General features: G+C 64.1%; 1 protein-coding gene across 1 annotated transcript; it reads left to right on the plus strand.

Moving 5' to 3' along the window:
• Positions 1-474: 474 nt before the first annotated feature.
• On the plus strand, positions 475-15,798 carry LDBPK_262400 (hypothetical protein, conserved; the record flags this gene model as incomplete). The annotated part of the gene is made up of 1 exon (XM_003861777.1): positions 475-15,798. One exon carries the CDS (start codon positions 475-477, stop codon positions 15,796-15,798), a length of 15,324 nt encoding a protein of 5,107 aa, XP_003861825.1.
• Positions 15,799-17,224: the final 1,426 nt, after the last annotated feature.

Below are 17,224 nucleotides of genomic sequence, written 5' to 3' on the forward strand. Positions count from 1 at the left end.
TCCTCGTCGTCCTCTTCGTCCCTCGCTGCTGTGGCCCTTCGTACTGCCGCACCACCCCATACGGCTCACACACTCTCTCTCTCCTTCTCCCCCGTTTTCCTTTACCTGTGTGTTTGCCGTGCTTTTGCTGACCTCTGACGCGCACACACCCACGCCCACGCCCACACCCGCACGCGCGCACACGCGAACGCCAATGCTCAGCAGCCACAAAAGACGGCCGTTTCGGCTTCTTTTCTCTCTTTTAAACTGTTTTGTCTTTCCTTCTCGTCGCCAGCTCGCTCGCGTGTATGTGGGCCAACGTGGGCGTCGCTCCTGCCTCCTGCCCCCGCCTGTGCCTGCTCCCTTAGCTGCAGAGGACTGGATACATCGACTTGGCACCTGGGTGCACGCAGCGCCAGCGACCTCGGCGCACACGTGGCCGATAGTGACAGATACACCTACACACCCTCCCACCCACCCACGAACACTGCGCCTATGCCTTCGAGCAGCACCATTGCAGTAGACGCCGCGGCTGCACTGCGTCAGGCGACCGTGGCAGACGCCTTTAACGTTGCAGAGACAGCAGCACCTGGGGCGGACGATGTACAGATAGCGCATGCAGCTTTACCCCCCGCCCCCGCCGCTGCCGCCGCTGCACCTGGAAACGCGAGCGGCGCTCCTAGGCTGAGTGCACCACAGCTGAACTGCCAGGCAGCAGTGGTGCGCATTGGTGACATGTTTGGGGAGTTCTCGTGCAGCGTGTTCCGCGTGGGTGCTGGCAGCAACGCTTGCGGCGCCAATAATCCGTCTTTACACACATCGCGGGAAGCCGCATCTTCGCGTGCATTTTACAAGCGTGGTGGCGCGTCCATGTCCTCGCCGGCGGCCGCAACGCTGACGGAAATGGCGGCGAACTGCCAGCACGACATCCAGCACGAAGGCGCCGCCGCTGCCGCCGCCGATGATGCTATCGCCACACGAGACGTGCCGCTTGGCACGACGTCGACCGTAGCGGCTGTAGATGGTTCAGCGACAGCAGACGTGGGCTTTCCTGTCAATTGCGAGGCGGAGGGGGTGCCTCGGTGGGAGCTGCTCATCTACGCGGTGCTGCACGAAGAGCAGGGCGGTGGCGCCGGCGCCGCGGCGTCGTCTGGCGCTCGAAGCCGGTACCGCGGTGAGCACACCAGTGCTGCTCCTCAACTCCCTGGCGATGCGTCGACAGCAGCAGATGGCAGCAGCGAGGATGGCGGTGATGACGAGTGCCCCCTGCCGGATGGCGCCAAGTTGTACTTTCAGCAGACAATGCCGACGACGAAGCTGTCCAAGGTGGTTAAGTTGGAGGCGGGGCGGCGCTATACTGTGCGCGTGCGTTGCTATAGCCGAGCCGATGTGCGCTGGAGTGCGTGGTCGGCACCGATACAGACCGCCACACTGTTTCCCGTCGAGACGCGCCTTGGCGAGATCGGCTCTGACTACGTGCACTGCACTTGGGACCGCTCGGCGCAGCGCAACGAGGACGGGCTGGCGCACGAGACGGATGCCGCGACGACGGAGTGGGCGCGCAGCATCCCTGACTTTGAGCTACGGCTGCTGCGAGAGTCCGACATGGCGGAGCACTACCACGGCACTTTCGAGGCCGGCTGCCGCTCTGCCACCATACGCGACTTACAGTCTGGGACTCGCTACATTGTTCTCATGCGGTACCGCACCGTCATTCGCACCATGCGGGAGTGGACAGAGGTCACGCGGCTGATCACGGAGAGTGCGCTGGAGGTGCGACTCATCGCTCGCGGCGAGGACATCTTTACTTTCTCCTGGGCCCGCGAAGCGCAGGAGGGTGCCGCGAAGGCGCCAGCGAGCAAACGCACTTCGACCACCGTTGCCAATGACCCGCTGTTCGACGAGGCGCGCGACGACGATGCCGCCGTCGCCGCCTTCGGCTACCTGCAGCCACGAACGGCTGTGCACGAGTACGAGCTCACCATCGAGAGCCCCGGGCTGCGCTTTGACCCGATCACGGTGCCCGCCTCCGTCTGCCAGTACACAATGACAGACATGTTCCCGAGCACAACGTACTCGGTCTGCGTGCGCGCGCTTTCGGCGGAGGGGCGGTGGAGCGGCCGCTCCGCCCCGCTCAAGCTGCGCACGGCGATCCGTCCCGTCGTATCGGTGGCCGTGATTGGAGAGTCGTTCGCGTCGTTTATGTGGTCGCGTAAGGGTGGGGAGGAGCCACACGAGTCTCAGCTGCAGTACCGCGTGCAGAGCATGACCTCCGCGTACCACCAAGCCGAGACCGTTGACCTCGCACCGTCGTCGTCGCCGACGGGGCATCCGCGCCGCTTGCTGCACCTCGAGCATCTCCGCTCCGGCAGCGACTACACCGTCTCCCTCCGCATCGCCATCGAGGGCACATGGGGCATCTGGACGGAGCCACAGCGCTTCACAACCGCGCCGAGCCTCGCGCTCACGTTTCTCGAGCGCGGCGAGGACTTCCTTACGTTGAACTGGCCTTCCGCCGATCTCGCAGCTGAGCTGAGGGAGGACGATACCAACGGTGCAGCTGCCGAAACACTGCCAGTCTACAACATCGTCGTCGTGAAGGTGGACGATCTCGGTGAGCGGACGGTCGTGCTCAACGAGCGCGTCACGCGTGACCCTAGCCAGCGCGGCTTCCGCGTCAACGACCTCGAGGCTGACACAACTTACGACGTGCAGTGCCGAACGTGGCAGCACAACCCCCTGACCGGATTTGAGGACTGGGGGGAGATGTCGACGCCAGTGCGAATGCGCACGCTGCAGGCCGTCGCCCTGCACGTCTGGGATGTCGGCGAGGATTTCATTCACATCATCTGGCGCCGCGGACTGTCGGAGGCAAGCACGGGGCCGGCAGAAACCGCTAGCGCTACCGGTGATAACGCAGCGGCTGCGGCAGCCGAGTGGGACCACCTGAGGTACGAGGTGGTGATGGGGTGCGTGGAGACCGGCGAGGACGCGATACTGCATCGCCACGTCCTTGACACGAGCTACACCTTTACTCAACTGAAACCGTCGACGACCTACACGATCGCCGTGCGCGCGTGCGATGAGCATGGACAGTGGGGCTTGTGGAGCCGTGCCAAGGTCCGCACGCCCGCCTCTATGAAGACCACAATTCACGAGATCGGCGAGGATTTTGTGCGGCTGGTGTGGCAGCGGTGCGCTGCGCGGGACGACGCCGATCTGAGCGGCGTGACGGTGGCCGATATGTTCGTCGCCAAGTACAGTATTCTCGTGTACGGGCGGGAGCCACCTGGTATGCCGGTGGCGCCGCATACGCAGAGCGGCTACGAGGCAGGCGGCGGCCGCTCTGACATTGCCCGATTCGAAGTTGTGTCGAGCGAGCACACGTCGTTGCGCGTCGGCGACCTTCTGCCCGACCGCGAGTACGTTGCCGTGGTGCGGGCGGCCACGTCGAGCGGGCGGTGGGGACTGTGGAGCCGCCCGGTGCGCTTCCGCACCAACCCGCAGTTCCGCATTCCGACACATCAACTGACGATTGGCGAGAACTACGTGAAGGTTGTGTGGGGCCGTGGTGAGGCAGAGGCGTCTCGGCTGGCACCCGCCGAGCGGGACGACAACAGCGAAGACGGCGAGGTGCACCTCGGCGACTGGAGCATCACCGGGCAGGAGCTGCGCATCAGCGGTGTGACGACCCAGTACGCGAGGCAGTACGCCCTTGGCGCGGATGTGCGGGAGCTGAAGGTGTGTGATCTGTTACCGGCCAGCGCCTACACGATTCAGATTCGAGTGCGTGGGCGTTCGGGCAGCTGGGGCCTGTGGTCCTCTCCGGTACCGATCCTGACGCGTGGCACAATCGCCGTCACGACGGACGAGGTGGCCGAGGACTTCATCACGGTGCGGTGGGAGCGGCGCAAGGTCGCCAATCCGCATCAGTACCCCACCGGGCATGGCGTCGTTACGTCATATCACCTGCGCGTCTACAACGCGTATGAGGTGCACACGGAGACCTTCCTGGGCGACGGTGACTGCCCGTACCGCGTGACGGGGCTCAAGGCGAACACATACTACTGCGTCGAGCTCAAGGCGAACTACAATGACGAGGAGTGGGGTCTGTGGAGCGTGCCACTGTGGTGTCTGACAATGCAGCCCATGCGAATTCATGCCAAGCTCATCTCAGAGGAGTTTTGCTGTCTGCAGCTCAGACGTCCCAATCAGCAGCGCCGCCTGCCGGAGGACGACGACAACCCACCAACAGAGGATCGCGTCCTGGCGCACGGCAGGCTGCGCCCGATGATTCTGCTGTGCGTCACATCACCGGTGTTATCCAAGGCACCATACCACAGCGCTGCCGTCGCGCCAGAGCAGTCGAAGGCGGCACTCCTGAACGATGCTCTGCCACCCGATGCCACTCATCAGCGACTCATCTATCAGACAGAGCTGCTGAGCAGCGCCGAGACGGTGGAGTACACAGTGCCAAACCTCAAGTGCAACACGGTGTACAGCGTGTCGGTGCGCACGAAGCTGGCAAATGGCGAGTGGGGCATGTGGTCCCCGTCGCTCGTTTTCGCCACGGTGCCAGCCATGCGAATCTCCTTCACCACCATTGGCGAGAGCTTCGTCAGCGTGGAGTGGGTGCGGCACTCGCAGGTTGTCCCGCCGCAGATCGCGAACCCAGAGCAGGTGGTGTTCGGCGTCGCTACGATCACCGCCTCGCGAGTGCGGGTGCGGGAGAGCGGTGGCGCCTACCAACACACGTACACGGTGGAGGGCGCGACGAGCTCGCTGCGCATCGACCACCTGACGCCGGCGACCACCTACATGGTTTGTGTGCAGACCTTCAACGACAACTACGAGTGGGGTGTGTGGAGCGAGGAGCAGAAGGTGCGGACAGTGCCTGGCATGGACATCCACGTGCAGCACGTCTCGGAGGATGCGCTATGGGTGTCTTGGTCGCGCCGCACCGACCTCGACGTCGCCGGGGACGCCAACACGGTTTTCAACGTCAACATCTCCGCCCGCGCATATGAGGTGTGCCTCATCGGCGAGGGCGGCTTCACCTACAGGCAGGAGACGGACTCGACAAGTCTGTTTTTTCGCGGGCTGATGCCGGACGCGGTGTATACAATTTACGTACGCGCGCTCTTCGTGCAGTCGGAGTACTGGGGACTGTGGTCGGCGCAGGCCTTTCGCACAAAGCCACGAATGCGCGTCACGTTTGGCAACATTGGCGAGCACTTCGTCATGCTGGAATGGCGCCGCCACCTGCCGAAACCGACAGACGCGGAAGTGCGACTGCTGCTGGAAGACGACAGCAACGCCGACGTGGCCCACGGCTCGGACGAGTTGCTGCAGAACGGGGTGCTACCGCCTTTGAGTGACGGCGAGTTCGGCAGAAGCGCCGTGACGGCGCTGGCGCGCGCCGTCGCGACCCGCCAGCGATTTTCCATCGCGGAGACAGAGGATGTTGTGCAGCTCTACCGCTTCAAGGTCCAGCGCGTCGGCGAGACGCACAGCCTGATCTACAACATTGCCCCTACCGTGAGTGGGTTCTGCCTTCATGACCTGCAGCCCTCATCGGAGTATCGCGTGTGGGTGTGTGCGAAGGGGCACGAGGGTGTTTGGGGCTTCTGGAGCGAGGAGTCGCGTGTGCGCACGCTGCCGCGGCTGAGACTGGAGGTGCTGAATATCGGCGAGGACTACGTGCGAGCAGAATGGAGGCGAGGGGCGTGGGAGGGTGCGTGCATGGCGGATGGCGATGGTGCAGAGGTCCGGCAGGTCGACGGGGCTGTCAGCGGGTACGAGATTAGGGTACTGGACGGCGCCAGCACGGTTGCCGCCACAACCACGACAACGTTCCGCGAAACCGCCGCCACGCTTTCGGGTCTTCGACTTTCAACACTCTACACGATCCAGGTGCGGGCCAAGGACACGTACGACGCGTGGGGGCTCTGGAGTGACCCGGTGCCGTTCTACACGTTAAAGCCCGTCGGCGTGAGGCTGCAGCGCGTCGGTGAGACGTTTGTGGACGCGCAGTGGTCGCGTCAGATGCACCGCCTGCACCCGCAGCACGCGCACGACGAGGTGGCCGAGGCGGGCAGCGACGTGGCAGGGATGCAGATGGACGAGAAGGGCGTGCTGCACCCCGATGAGCGCGTGACGCGTTGGCACTTGCGTGTGTCGTGCAATCGCGTCTTTGCCGGCATGCCGCAGACAGACGACTACCGCGAGCTGTACACTGAGGAAGTGGAGCAGGCGCTCCGCATCGACGGGCTGCTGCCTCACGCCACCTACTCCATTGCCGTGCGCGGCCTCAACAATGGCGGTGACTGGGGCCATTGGAGCCCGGCGGCCGAGGTGACCACGTGCCCGCTGCTGAAAGTCGGAGTGGAGGTGGCTGGGGAGACCTTCCTGCAGCTTGCGTGGCGACGGCCAGCAACGCGGAGCGGACTGGCGACGACGACAGCGGTGGACCAACACGACGACAAGGGCAGCGCTGACGTGAGTGTACCAGGCAGCGATGGCGGCGTGGATGACAGCACGCACAGCGATGTGCAGCTCGTTGAGAACACGTCGCATGTGTTGAGCACGGCCGTTTCCCACGCCGGCGCATCGCATGGCGAGAACGGTGACGACGAGGGTGAGTATTCCGCGCTACCGTTCTTCCACAGCACGCCGCTTGGGACGTACTTGTGCTTTCCATCCGACTCAGGGGTGCACAACTTCCAAGTAACGATCCGCCCGATGCCGACGGAGTTGGCGTTTGACGAGACGGACGAGCCGCTCGTCGACGGCGCGCGCGTGTATGAGACAACGCAGCCGGCGCTGCGTCTCGGCAATCTTTTGCCGGGAACTCGCTACGCCATATCGGTGCGAGAGCAGCAGGTGGATGAAGAGGGTTGCCTTGTCGCGGGCGAGTGGGGCGCACCTTCAGAGGTGGTCTGCACGCAGACGGTGCCCCCGATGCAGGTAACTACGCAGGAGATTGGTGAGGACTACTGTATGGTGGAGTGGCGCCGCGCCGCTGAGGCGCCTGCCGCGGACAACTTCGCGCACGGTGCACCTTCCATGTCAGCGGAGGGCCGGACCACGGCGGCGGCAGCGATGCTGTCCACCGCTGCCTGGACGATGGCTTGCTACAAGTCTGTCGAGTTCGAACTGCAAACGCGCCGCCTGAACATGGACGGGACGTCGCTGCGCGACGACCCTCTCGCCCTGGACTCCGTCGTCTCGCTTCCGAGCAGCGTCAGCACGCACCACATATCGGGTCTCGTCCCCAGCAGTGTCTATGAGGTCCGCGTGCGGGCGAAGATAGAGAACGCGCATTGGGGGATGTGGAGCCCGGCGACGCGCTTCGTGACGCAGAGCCGGGTCGAACTGCACGTCGATCAAGTGCAGGAGGTGGCGGTGCTTGTCTCATGGTGCCGCCCGCGTGCAACGCACACGCGCAGCGGCACCATCAACCACGTGCAGGCCGAGAAGCGCGAGTGGTGCCTGGCAACGGGGTCTGCGGAGAACCAGGAGGACTTAGACAACGAGGATGCAGCCGAAGAGCAGGTGGAGTTGTCCGGCTCCGAAGTGGCACGTCCCGCGACGACAGCAGGGATTTTCGGCTCGCAGGTGATTCAGGCGGACTATGCAGTGCACGAGTACGAACTCATCCTTGAAGGAATCAGCGTCGACGAGCGGCGGCGCCTCACCTTCACGCAGGAAACCCAGTCTACCCTCATCGAAGACCTTCAGCAGGACCAGTTGTACTGCCTTTCGATTCGGTCTCTCAGCGAGAAGCAGCACTGGTCGCGCTTCTCGACCAAGGTCACGGTTCTGACGCTGGCCTGCGTACAGGTGCAGGTGGCGCAGCGCACGGAGTGCACCGCGCGGCTGGAGTGGTTCAGGCCGCAACCGGATGTGGGCAAGTTTACCGAGCTGCTGGCGCGCCACCAGCGAGACGCCTTGCACCAATGCGACGACCGCGAGCGACGCGAGCTGCTAGAGATGAAGCGCAAGATCCAGGAGCAGGAGAGCAAGGGGGAGCCCACGACGGCGGTGGCTGGCTGGACAAACCCGGTGACGCGCGAGGAGCACAACACTCTGCTGCGGGAGGAGGCCACACGGCACTACCAGGCTGAGCACATCGTGGTGGGCGACGCGGACTGCACCGGCTATGAGCTACTCGTGACACTGCAGAAGGGAGAAGTCTGCCTGCCCTTCATCGCCGCCATCGAGACGCTGCGACGATGTCGGCCAGGCGGCGTGGCGACAGCGGCGAGCACGCGTGAAGGAATGATGGCCGCGAAGCGAAGTGTGCACGCCGGCTCGATGATGAACGGCGGCAACCGCGGCTTCGCCAGCGCCGGCAATGGCAGCTTCCACGACTGTAGGCGCCACGAGCTAGTCAAGACGCCGACGTCCCCTGATGCAGCGCCCACGGGGAGTCTGCCTGCCAGCACCGACTCTGTCACCCTGCTTAACGTGCAGCTGCGTTCGTGCGTGTCGCAGGTCCTTCTGCAGGGGCTGAGCCCCGACGCCGTCTTCTCGGCGCAGGTCCGCGCGCGCGGTGTGCCGGACTCGTGGCAGCCGTGGAGCCGACCTGCCGTGATAGAGACGCTGCCTTTGCTACAGCTCGACCAGAGCCGCTTCGGTGAGCACTACATTAACCTGTACTGGTACCGCGGTGACCCGGGCACGATGAATGCGGTGTCGCAGGAGGCGGAAGAGTTCCGACGACTCCAGCGCGAGTTCCACAACTTCACCGAGCGCGGCCTGGAAGAGCAGCGGAGCGTTCTGGGGGCGGCGGCGTACGCGTCACTTGTGAACCGTCTGCGCCGGCTGCGCATGCTGCGGCGACTCTCCGCGGCTCGCGCGAAGCAGCATGCGGATGGCGAGATGGGGCTGCTGGTGGACCCCTCGTGCCCTGTGCAGGGCTTCCAACTGCGCGTCATTGATGAGGTGGGCACCATCTCGGAGAACTACCTGCCCAACAACCAATACCACGACCTCACCGCCCCGCCGACGCTGAGCTTTACCGCGACGGGGCTGCATCCGAACAGCTTGTACGTGTGCTGCCTGTGTCCGTACTACGGCGACGACGTGTGGGGGTGCTGGACGGCGCCGCTCAAGTTCATGACACATCACATCATTCAGCTCGAAATGACGTACATCAGCGAGACCTTCGTTGACCTGCAGTGGTGGCGGCTGGACAACAAGCCGACTTCTCCGCTGGACGAGCACGATACCCTGCTAAGTAGCCGCTACACAGAGGAGGTGCAGGTATACCAGCTCCGCATCACGCACGAAGACGCCGTAACAGGCCAAGAGGTGGAGGAGTTCCGCAATATGCGGGCCTGCAACGTGCTGCGGATCGATGCCTTGCTGCCCGACATGAAGTACACCATCGCCGTGAGGGAGTGGGATCCAAAGGGCGATTGGGGCTTGTGGTCGGCCGCGTGCTCGTGCGTCACATTACCCAGCATCGAAACGACCGTGACGGATGTGAAGGAGAGCAGCGCTAGGGTGTCATGGCGTCGCATGACGCCGCGAATCGACTACGAGAACGACATGCACGTGCTCGAGGACAACTCCGAGATAACCGGGTTCTACCTGCGACTGGAGGAGGTGCCACTGCGCACGAACTCTGCCGCGGTGTCACCAACGGTGAGGGCTACGTCAGCCCACCGCTCGTCTTCGCCGACGGGCGTCTCTGACCCGTGCTCTGACGGCGTAGAGGTGCTGTCGATGAGCATGGGTGACGTCGGGATGCCGAACAACTCCTTCCACGACGCCACAGGCACGCCTTTAGAAGAGAAGCCGCGGGCCGCCGAAGCTGACGAGCTTGAAGGCACGCTGGCGTTCGGCTTCCAACGCGGCGGCCCTCTGCCACCGGAGGCGCATCCGCAGCTGCACGACGGGCTTGTGCCCGACAGCGTTGACGACAGCGGCGAAGCGGCCCGGCTGTCACATGGTCAGTGCCAGCACTACCTGCTCGTGAAGCGGATCACTTCCAGCACGGAGCTGGAGTCCCACCTCAGCGATCTGCATCCCCAGACGGTCTACCGGGTGCAGGTGATGGCAGAAACGACAGGCGGGCAGGTGGGGCCGTGGTCGCCGCCGCACTTCTTCATCACCACGCCGCAGCTGCGCCTCTCCGCCGACCTCATTGATGAGCACTACGTCTCACTGCAGTGGGGGCGGCGGCCGCTGGCCCCGCTAGCGGCTCAGATTGGTGGTCGCGGGGTCACCAGCACCAGCGGCGTAGCTGGGTTCTTTTCGGAAAGCAATACCTTTGAAAGCATGGAGGGAGGCGGGAACGCGGCGGCGGCTGCAGGCGTGCTGGTGACGCTGCCGACTTCGAAGGTGCTTCACTACGAGCTGGAGGTGCGCGGCGGAGCGGGGACCGACTTCGCGTTCTGTACCCGCATTGAGTCGGCTGCCGCAAGCGGTGCCTTTCGCGTCACGGGGCTGGCCATGGACTCTGTGTACGTCGCGCGAGTTCGCTCCTTCAGCGACGCGGGAGAGGCCAGCTTCTGGTCGCCTGTGCTCACCTTTGTGACGCTCCGGCAGCTGGTCGTCCACCCGCAAGAGATCACCGAGAACACAATCGAGATGAACTGGGCTCGCCCCGAGCAAATCCCAGAGCAGTACCTGGCCTGCGCGGCCTTCGAAACGGCGGCCGGCGTGGAGACGAACGCAGCGCTGGCTGCTGTGCCAGCGATGTCGGAGGCGTCTGCCTCAGTCACTACGCTGGTGTTGCAGTCGGCGCCGGCTGCAATGCGCAGCCACCGAGTGGTGTGCGTCGGCGACCGCGAAGCCGTGAAGTACCAGGTACGTGTCTATCACGCCACGGAGCAGACGGCACCGCGGATGCTCATGGACAAGCACCTTAACGGCAACGTCACGAAGTTTCTGGTGCACTCGCTTGCTCCGAACAGTGTGTACCTGCTCTACGTGCGTGCCATCAACTGCGACGGTGTGTGGAGCGAGTGGTCGGAGGGGCGCTGCGTCTACACGATGAAGCCGTTGGTGTCCAGCATTGCCACCGTCGGCGAAGATTTCGTTCGTGTGCAATGGTCCCGCGAAGCTCCAGAGGAGCTGCATTACACACTGAGCACGGCGAACACCGCCACGGCTGCAGGAGGCCACAGGCGCAGCGTCGCCGCCGCCGCGACTGACGCGGATGGAGAGGGTGAGGAGGACGAGGCGACGGAGCACGTCGAACGCCCGCTGCCGGACGACGCTGACACTGACGCGCAGGCGATCTCGCCGAACAAGCCAAGCACGGACTCACCAGACGTGTCACGGATGTGGCAGCACGAGCGTCGCTTCCGTCTGCACGATCAACCTGCCGAGGTCGGCGTTGTTTACTGCAGCGCCCTCACGTCGATTCAGTCCTTCACCATCTCCGTCCGCCGCTCGGATGAGGCGGAGGGGTGCACGGTCGAGGTACCCGGGCACGTGAGCAAGCACACGCTGCCGGCGCTGCAGCCCGACTGCGTTTACCTCATCTGCGTCCAGGCCCAGTACCGGAGCGGGGAACGCGGCCCGTGGAGCGATGTCGTGCTTAGCGGCACCTACAACCTGTTGGCCATGGACGTCAAGGAGGTCGGCGAGGACTACGTCTCGGCCAGCTGGCAGCGCAAGCCGAACACGATCCACATGGCATCGCTGCAAATTGGCCAGGTGGAGGAGACGGTGTGCTACGAAGTGCGGATTCGCGATTACACGGACGTCCCACTCGGCGAGGAGGAGGGCGGGGCGGCTCAGCACCGCGACAGCGAGGGCCGCAGCGTCTTCTTGCACGCGAATCAGCGCCACAGCATCCTGCGCGAGCTGCTATCGAACCATCGGTACCGCCTCTCTGTGCGGCGCTGGTATCGTCCACGCGACGGCTTCGCAAAAACCGCTATGACGACGGCCCCAGCGACATCGACCTCGACGACGCGCAGCTCCGTCTCCAACGCTTTAGAGGGGCACAGGAGCGTTGGCGAGGACAACGACCAAGACGGAGCAGGTGAGGAGGAGCAGAAAAGGACGACAGAGGAGGTGGAGGAGATGCCGCTGCTGCCCGCCGCGCCGACGGTGCTGCAGCTGTACGAGCAGACAACCCACACTGTGATGGACGCGGCTCTGCGCGAGTCGATGGAGAAGGCGAAGGCTGCCCCGGGTGTGTGGAGTGACTCCGAGTACGTCGTGACGCTGCGCGACATGGTATGCTCGGTGGAGCGGGTTGGCGAAGAGTACTTCCAGCTCCTCTGGGCTCGCGACCCGCGCGCTATACCGCTGCCGGTGCGCCGTGCCATGCCGGTGAAGCCGGTCCAGAACTACCAGCTGCGCATCGACGAGCTGCTGCGCAACGGGTCAGGGGTGGAGACGAGCCGCGGCAGCAACACGCTGCACCTGGACGAGCTTATGGCGCCCACAGAGACATCGTACTTCAACAAGGCGCTAAAGCCGAACACGCTCTACAAGGTGGAGGTGCGGTGCTGCATCGAAAAGATGTGGGGCCGATGGAGCCGCCCGGTGTACATCATCACGCAGCCGTGCCTGCAGGTGGAGGTAAGCCGCATTGGCGAGGAGTGCGCGACAATCGCGTGGCACAGACCCCGCGAGGGGCTCACACTGCCTGACGGTGAGGTGGCCGTGATTGGGGACGAGGAGGAGGTGGACGGCTCGTATCAGCTGGAGCTGTCTGGGGTATGCTTCAACTACCAGATATCCAAACGCTTCAAGGCGTCGCGCACAAGCTACACAGTGAAGCACCTCGACGCGGACGCACTCTACTCGGTGCGTGTGCGCTCCGGCGATGGAATTAACCAGGCTTGCAGCCTGTGGAGCGCCACAACGTGCTTCGCTACGTTGAAGCCGATCCAGGTCGTGGTGTCAATGCCAACCGAGCAGTTCGTCCATGTGGAATGGCGCCGGCCCACACAGACCGCCGAGGAGTACGCTGAGCGACTCGAGCAGCAGGCGGGGCCAGCGGCGGCGCCGTCACTGACCCTCGCCGCGAATGCCGCCGCTGTGCAGTCGCAGCAGCAGCAAGACAGCGGCGAGGGCACCCGCAGCGAATCATTATCCCCCACGGGGTCGGCGCCGCACCCGAGCGGCGCTGTGCAACTTGGCAACCCCGGCTCTCTCGCGTTCCACTTATGCGTCTTCAACACGCAGAAGACACCGTCCGTGGCGGTGGTGGACAAGCAGTTCCACAAGGACGTGTCGCACTACCGCGTCGGTGGGCTGGTTGCCGACACACCATACGCTATCATCGTTCGCGCCTGCTGCGAGGCCACCAATGACTGGGGTCTCTGGAGCGAGGAACGCACCTTCCGCACGCTGAAGCTGCTGGCGCCGACGGTCTCGAGCGCTGGCGAGACGTACGCGGAGCTGACGTGGGAGCGGAGCGAGAGCGATTCGCGCGGCGCCGGCGGTGGCTCTGTAGGGTCTCCCAGCGCCGCTTTAGGCGCGCCTACACTGCCGACGAAGTATCTCCTGGTCATCCGTTCCACGCAAGCCGGCATACTTGAGCGCGAGATATCGGCCGAGGAGTGTCGTAACACGGCGACGCCGATGCAGGAGGGATACCTGGATTCCTCGTACCGCCTGACCCAGCTCCAGCCGGGCACCGAGTACGTCGTCGCACTGCAGCCCTGCTACGGCGGTGGCGACTGGGGCTTGTGGTCACAAGCAGCTACCTTCACTACGTTGTACCCGGTGAAGCTGACGGCGAAAATCACCAAGGATACGGTGGACCTCAGCTGGGGCCGCTGCCGCCCTTCGTCGGCCGTCGGCTTTGTGGAAGACGTCGACTTTACCGAAGCGGGGACAGTAGGACCTTGCAGTGGCAACTCCACTGGCGTGTCACAGGAGCCCGCGGCGGCCGGCACGATGCCCGCCGGTTCCCGCTCCGTGTCACGCTACCAGCTCGTGGTGTACTCGGAGGCCGACATGGCTGCCCTGCATTCGTGCGCGTCATCGATGGAGGGCAGCTTGGCGCAGCAGCACTTCTCCAGCTTACTTTTCTTCCCAAGCACGGCACCCAGTCAGGAGGGACGCCCTGGCGAACGCAGCGCCGCTGCGGCGCCGCACCAGAGAAGCAGCCTGCAGCACCGGCAACGGCAGGAAGGGGCTGCGATCCACACGGCTGCACGACTTCACAGCAGCCTCAGCGGCCCCCTCGACTCACTGACGAACGCCGCCCAGACGACGATCCCAGACATGGATGTGGCGGCACTCGCCAACCTCGATGGCGGCAAAGCCTTGCCTTCGCCGTCCAAGGAATCGCTCTTCCTAAAGCAGTACGACTTGACGGATGCAGCGGTCTCAGCGGCGCTGCACAGTCCCCACCTCCAGGGCAACAGCCCCCGCGGCGGCACTTCTGCCCTCGCCGGAACATGGTCCTCCACATCCTCGATGCATGAGCGCATTGAGGGGCTCACACCGGACACGACGTATGTGGCGCGCCTCCGCGCAATGGACCTATTCGGGAACTGGGGTACGCCAGTAGAGGTGCGGTTCGTGACACCGCCGCCGGCCCCGACGCAGGTGGTGCTGCGGCGCGTGAATGCACAGTTTTGCTCGCTGCAGTGGTCCACTCCGGAGGGGGCCGCTGCCGAGACGGAGTCTGCCGCGCCGCGCGGAAGCTACCGCTACGTCATTGAGCAGTGCTTTGTGCAGACCGATCGGCCACCGTCGGCCGGCACCACCATCATCGGCGGCGGCGGCGGTGGCGGTGGCGGTGGCGGTGGCGGTGGCGCGAGTGCGCGCAAGGCTGGTGGGGCAGGCGCTTCTAGCGGGCCCGTGGCCACCCTCGCAGCGGCTGGATGGCACGTCATAGACACCGTCGAGGACACAAACGTCTGCGCTGTGCTGATCAGTGGCTTACTCTCACGTATGCGATGTCGCGTCAAGTGTGCGCGACGCATTGCGGCGGCGTCCGCGCACGACGCAGGCTCCGGAGCCGTCACTGCGGTGCCGGTGCCAGACGACCACCTCGGCCCGTACAGCGACTACTCGGAGGCAGTCGCGGTGTCCAGCGGCACCCCGCCGGAGGGCGTGGTGGATCCACATCTCACGACGCTGTCGCAGAATGCCGCCACGCTTGAGTGGCTGCCGCCACCAAAACCGTCCGAGGCTGCTGCGGGACGCTACACCCGCCCCGTCTACCGCATATACCTGGCGAATACGACAGACCAGCCGTACCCTGTGCTGCTCGCCACAGTGCACCGGCCGACGTACGTCCTGACAAACCTGACGCCGTCCACGACGTACACGGTGCAGATCGTCGCCGAGAACCCCGACGGCGTGAGCTTCCTTAACCCGATACTGCGTTTTCACACCAAGTCCGAGGAGGACCAGACGGTCTCGCGGCGCGGCGAAGGCGGCGATACAAGCGGTGGGGCAGCGGAGCAGGCAGCGCCGCTGGCCGAGCTTGTACCGTTCCATGGCCTCCGCGCTGCGCTGACCGATGACGGCCCCGCTGCGGTGGACGGCGGCGCCGACGTCGCTGATATTCCTACGGCTGTGCGGCGGTCTCTGCTGCTGCCAACTCTGCCGGCGTCTCATCGGCGACGCGGCGGACGCGGTGGTGCGGCGGGGCGGGCCCCCCGATCGAGCTCGAAGCGGAAGGCAATCAGTGGCTCAGGCCATGCGAAGACGCGGGGCTCGTCTGGAGCGACCGGCAGGGGCGCAGGAAAGCACAAGTCTCGCACCCGCCGCCGCTCTTCATCGGCCGTGGGCTCTAAGCGACTCAGCAACGCGGCGCCCGAAACAGCCCGCGAGGCACCGCCGACAGCTGGCAGCTTCCTCCCTCAACTCGCTAAGACCTTGTAGCCCTCTCCCCTCCGCCCTCAGCAACCGTCGTGGAGCGTGTCGGTGCCTCTCTGTAAGTGTGTTTCATTGTGTTGGCTCACTGCTGACGGCACGTGCGTTCGTGTCGCACTCTGCTCGACTATCTCACGTGTGGCACGCATACCGATGCCCCATGTGCGCGTTGTACTCCCTTTCTTCTTTCGTTGTGTGCCCTTCTCGGCATACACGTTACCTCCGCTCTCTCCCGACCCGCCTTTGCCCACCAACGCTGCGGCTTCGCTTCTTTTTTTTTTTCGGCTTTCTCCCACTGCCTTCGTTCATGAAGCCCCTCCCTGGACCTCTGGCGCCTCACTCGGCCGGGCACGCGCGCAGCATACAGAGAAGTTGTGCAGGCCACGTTATAGCTGCACATGCACCGTTGGAGCGGCGGCTTTCGCTGTGTTTGGTGCACCAGCTGTGGTCGACTGATGAGTGGGATGTGGAGAGATGCTTGGCTTCTATTTTTTTTTTCGCTTTGGACGTTGTACCATCCTCCAGCGCGTGCTGGCAGCCATTTGTGCATGCATGTCGGGGATACACGTGCACACTACTCATGCGCGACTCTTGTTGAGACGGCTCGCCTTCTGGCAGAGGCGATCCGTGGGCGTGGGTCCTCGTGCGTGTGCGTGTGGTGTGCAGGCCTGTGCACCGCAGACGTTGAACTACTCCACTTTTCTTTGTGCGACCAGCTACGGCGTGCCCTCCGCCTCCTCACGCGCTTCTCCTTACACAGACACCTGACGCACGCGTGGGGGAGGGGGCGGGGAGGAGCTGCGTTGGATGGACTTCCCCTTCTTTTCCCTTTCCCTTTGTTTCTCTCGGTGCAGTCCGAGTGATGTACATTGACTGGTATGATGATCCACCGCGAGGTGGAACGCATCGCCGTGCACACGGCACGCCGCTGTCACGATCGCCCGCACTACTAGCGCTACCCGTGCGCTGGCACGGAAATGTGGGTGTGGGGCTCCGCGCCTTTTCCCTTTTTATGTGTTTTTCTCTTTTTGTGTCTCCCCCCGCCTGGCACTGTGTCTGTGATGACGATGATGCGTGAGGTATGTGTGGGGGTGGGGGTGGGTGGGAGACGTGCGCGCGTGCGTGCGCCCTTCCACTTCACTTTGAACGCTCACGCCGAGTCGCTCTTTGCTTTCGTTTCTTCGCGCTCCCTCGTGGCACGACGTGCACAGACATCCATACATCTCCCACTCTCTCTATGTCGGTGTGCGTGTGCACACACACACACACACACATATATATATATATATAGATGTATGCATGCATACGCGCGTATATAACTGCATGGCGTGTGGATGTGAAGCCATCTGGTTTGTCACGCCCGCAGGTGGGCTTGTGTGTGCCTGCGTGCGTGTGCACGTGAGTGTCGTTTGCCATTATCGTTTAGTGACGCCGA

Source organism: Leishmania donovani, chromosome 26, assembly GCF_000227135.1.
Source record: "Leishmania donovani BPK282A1 complete genome, chromosome 26".
Lineage (NCBI taxonomy): Eukaryota > Euglenozoa > Kinetoplastea > Trypanosomatida > Trypanosomatidae > Leishmania > Leishmania donovani.